The sequence below is a fragment of the Helobdella robusta genome, assembly GCF_000326865.2.
Source record: "Helobdella robusta unplaced genomic scaffold HELROscaffold_11, whole genome shotgun sequence".
NCBI classification, from domain to species: Eukaryota; Metazoa; Annelida; class Clitellata; order Rhynchobdellida; family Glossiphoniidae; genus Helobdella; species Helobdella robusta.
In genome coordinates, this window is record NW_008703617.1 from 540,537 (window position 1) to 544,281 (window position 3,745).

Here is a 3,745-nt window from a genome sequence, read left to right on the forward strand (position 1 = left end):
ATAACTATCATGATTGGCGATGATAACAAAGTCATTCAGAAAATAAACACACTGAAGGTGTCACTGATGGCCTCTGATGAAAAACTGACAGGTAATGATGATGACCCATCCATCCATCCATCCATCATCCATTCATCCATTTAGAATTGGAATTAACCGACAACACCGTCTCAACATCATCATCAGCATCGGAGTCGGAGTCATCGTCATCATCATCATCAGCAATGAAATCATCATCATCGTCATCATCATCATCAGCAATGAAATCATCATCATCATTGTTATCTTCATTATCATCATCATTAAACCGGTCAGCTAACATTGATCTGATACAAAAGATCTTTCCAATACAAGTCGATAGGTCGATTTATTACGTGACCCTTGAAACCAAAATTTGTTAGAGAACTTGTTTTACTTCTTTCTGTAATGTTTTTTGCTCATTCAATCAATCATTTATTCATCCATCCATCCATCCATCCATTTTTATTTCTTTTCCTTTGTTCATTCATTCATTCATTCATTCATCCATCCAATCATCCATCCATTCATCAAATCATTCATTCATTCATTAGACAAAATCACAAAAGAATCCCTGAGGATGTTCATAAGTGACACGGACAGAAGTGATACTATTGAATCATGGTCCCAGTGCCTCATGTCTTCAGCGGAGTCCAACAACAGGGTAGAGTTCTCGTGTCAGAACAATTTTCCAGCCAATTTCGTCATCATAGTCTTCGAGAAGGTTCCCCCGATGAAGGAAGAATATCGGCTGGTGGTGTACGATGAAGAAAAGATTGAGTTGTGTTAGTTGTTGTTGATGTTGTTGTTGATGTTGTTGATGTTGTTGTTGTTGATGCTGATGATGTTGTTGATTATGTTGTTGTTGATATTGTTGATGATGTTGGTGTTGTTGTTGATGTTGTTGTTTACCAGTCTTATAAATATATATATATATTTTTTTAGTCCAATTTGAAACACAACGAAGTAAATTTGGAACTATGCCAGGGTATGTGTTTTGGTTCATTCGTTCATTCATTCGTTCGTTCGTTCATTCGTTCATTCGTTTATTCGTTCATTAGTTCATTTGTTCATTTGTTCGTTCATTCATTCATTTATTTGCTCACTTATACATTCATCCACCCATCAACTTACCAGCTACAAACCATTCGTTCACCACTTTGATGACATCATAGAGTTCAGATATTTGGACATAGCGTCTTTCAGTGAGTAACATTTTTCACACACATACACACACAAACACACACACACTCTACACACACACAAGCACACACACACACGCACAAGCCACACACAAACACACACACACAAACACACACACACAGTTGTCGGAAACATATCGTATAAGAATCCATTTGTCGTTCACTGGACCCCACTGAGAGGTGAAACAATTTTGGACGTTGCTGAAGACCACATACAGAAATGCTACTGGATGAAGGAATACTTCCATAACACCACTGGTATCGTCTCGTCTCGTCTCGTCTCGTTTCGTATTGTATCGAGTTTTATTGTATTTGTTGCTTTGTGTCTATGTATTCAGTATGTTTAATATAGTTTTTAATTTTTAAATCAATCAACCAACCGATTGACCAACCAACAAACCAATCATTCAACCAACCAACCAACAAACAAACCAACCAACCAACCAACAAACCAACCTATCTACCAATTAACCAATCAACCAACCAACCAACAAACCAACCAACCGACCAACCAACCAACCAACCGACCAACCAACTAACCAACCAACAAACCAACCTACCTACCAACCAGTTAACCAATCAACCAACAAACCAACCAACCAACCAACAATTCAGCGAACCAATCGGCGAGATATGATTGCAAAATCCGAGACACTCTGGCTAAATCGGGCACACTTTTCGTCTTCCTGGCTCACGATCTGGTCTACATCTCCCAATCAAACGACGCGATGACTTTCAAGTTCTACCTAGACGATTTCAAGAGACCCGGTCTTCAATTTGGATTTCACCATTTCATCATTTAACATTAACGCTGTTATTATTGTCGTTGATAATAACCTCATTAACTATAATTAATATTAATTATAACTATAATTAATGATAATTATAATAATAATTATTATTATTGCGTAGTCTTCATCAGGCAGACATCTTTTTACGAGAAGAACGAGTCGAATCCCACGGTCAGTACCATCATCCAGGCAAGCCAGGGCTTCATCGATGACGTCATCGGATGAGCTTCAAACTTCCTTCCGGCTTGAGGCCAAACAAAATCGCGATGATTGGCAGATGTGGGTGGTGGTTGTGGTGGTGGTAGTGATGATGGTGTTACGATCAAGCTGTTATGAAATGTTTTTATTCAATTAAATATAAATCAATCAACCAATCAACCAATCTATCAAACAACCAACCAATCAAACAACCCCAGCTAAACCAATGCCATCACAAGTTGTCAGTTTCTATCTGGGCTCGGAGCCTTTATTCAGAAACAACCATTCAGACACGAAAGCTTTCGGAAAGAGCTGTACCTTCACTCAAATTGACCAATCAACGAACGAGTCGATATTTGAATGCAGCCAATCACGTGCCGTTTCATACGTAACAGTTCTAATAAACGAATCTGCGGACCTTTTAAACGAAAGTGCTTATAAAATGGACGTCATTCTTTTTGGCGGGAGAAACGGAGATGCATTATGTTAGTATTGGAAACTGTCATTTCTAGTGAATAGCCTTGTGGTAAAGTGTCTGGCTTTGGGAATAAAATGACTGGATTCGAAAGCAAAGAGCTCCGAAGTTCATCCCTTCCCTTGTATATGATGCGTTGTTTTCAGCGTATATCTGTGAAGGGCGCTATATAAATGACTATTATAATTATTATTATTATTAGTTGTTATAAATATAATTTATTATTATTATTATTTGAAATTTTTCAGTTAAATTTTCTGTTAATAAGAAGAACGCTATTTTCTGGATAGCCGAGAAGCGTAAATATTACGGAGGTAAAAAAAATTATTAAAAATATTATAAATAATTATTTATGGTAATAATAATAGTTATTATTATTAATTATTATCATTAATTATAATTATTAATTATGGCAATTTGTTTTAAAGATAATTTCATTTCGAAGGTATTGTCAGCTATAAAGAGAGGAAGGATTTTACCAGAGCAGTTGTAAGTACATGTTAGTAATGGTGGAGATGTTTGTCGTCATCATCATCATCATCATCGTCATTATCATCATCATCATCGTCATCATCATCAATTATCGTCATCATCATCATCATCAGATATCGTCATCATCATCATCATCAAGAACACGCCATCATCATCATCAAGAACACGCCATCATCATCATCATCGTCGTCATTATCATCATCTCCCACACAGCGTCAGCTTTCGCCCTGTCTTACTTAACATTGTACATAACAAATATGGATAGGCAGGACCTGCTCAGTAACTTGAGCCAAAATAAAGTTTACATTTCTTAATATTTAATTAGAGTTTTTACAAATTAATCACTTAATTATTAATAATTTAATCAGTCAAACATTTATTCGTTTGTTCATTCGTTCATTCATTCATTCATCTACTCATTCATTCGTTCATTCATTCATTTATTCATTCATTCATTCATTCATTCATTCATTCATTCATTCATTCATTCATTTATTCATTCATTCATCCATTCATTCATCTGACCCCCCAGCAACCAGATGACACGTTCAAGTGTCACTACATTTCAA

At 36.2% G+C, this 3,745-nt stretch overlaps 1 protein-coding gene across 1 annotated transcript in view; it reads left to right on the top strand.

Moving 5' to 3' along the window:
• Positions 1-2,761: 2,761 nt before the first annotated feature.
• HELRODRAFT_167104 (hypothetical protein) overlaps positions 2,762-3,745 on the top strand; it is a gene marked incomplete at both ends in the record, with an annotated part of 20,153 nt that continues 19,169 nt past the window's right edge. Inside the window, 4 exons of the mRNA XM_009012620.1 lie at positions 2,762-2,792; positions 2,933-2,998; positions 3,130-3,183; positions 3,390-3,475. Coding sequence (XP_009010868.1) covers positions 2,762-2,792; positions 2,933-2,998; positions 3,130-3,183; positions 3,390-3,475 — 237 coding nt within the window. The remainder of the gene's footprint in view (positions 2,793-2,932; positions 2,999-3,129; positions 3,184-3,389; positions 3,476-3,745) is intronic.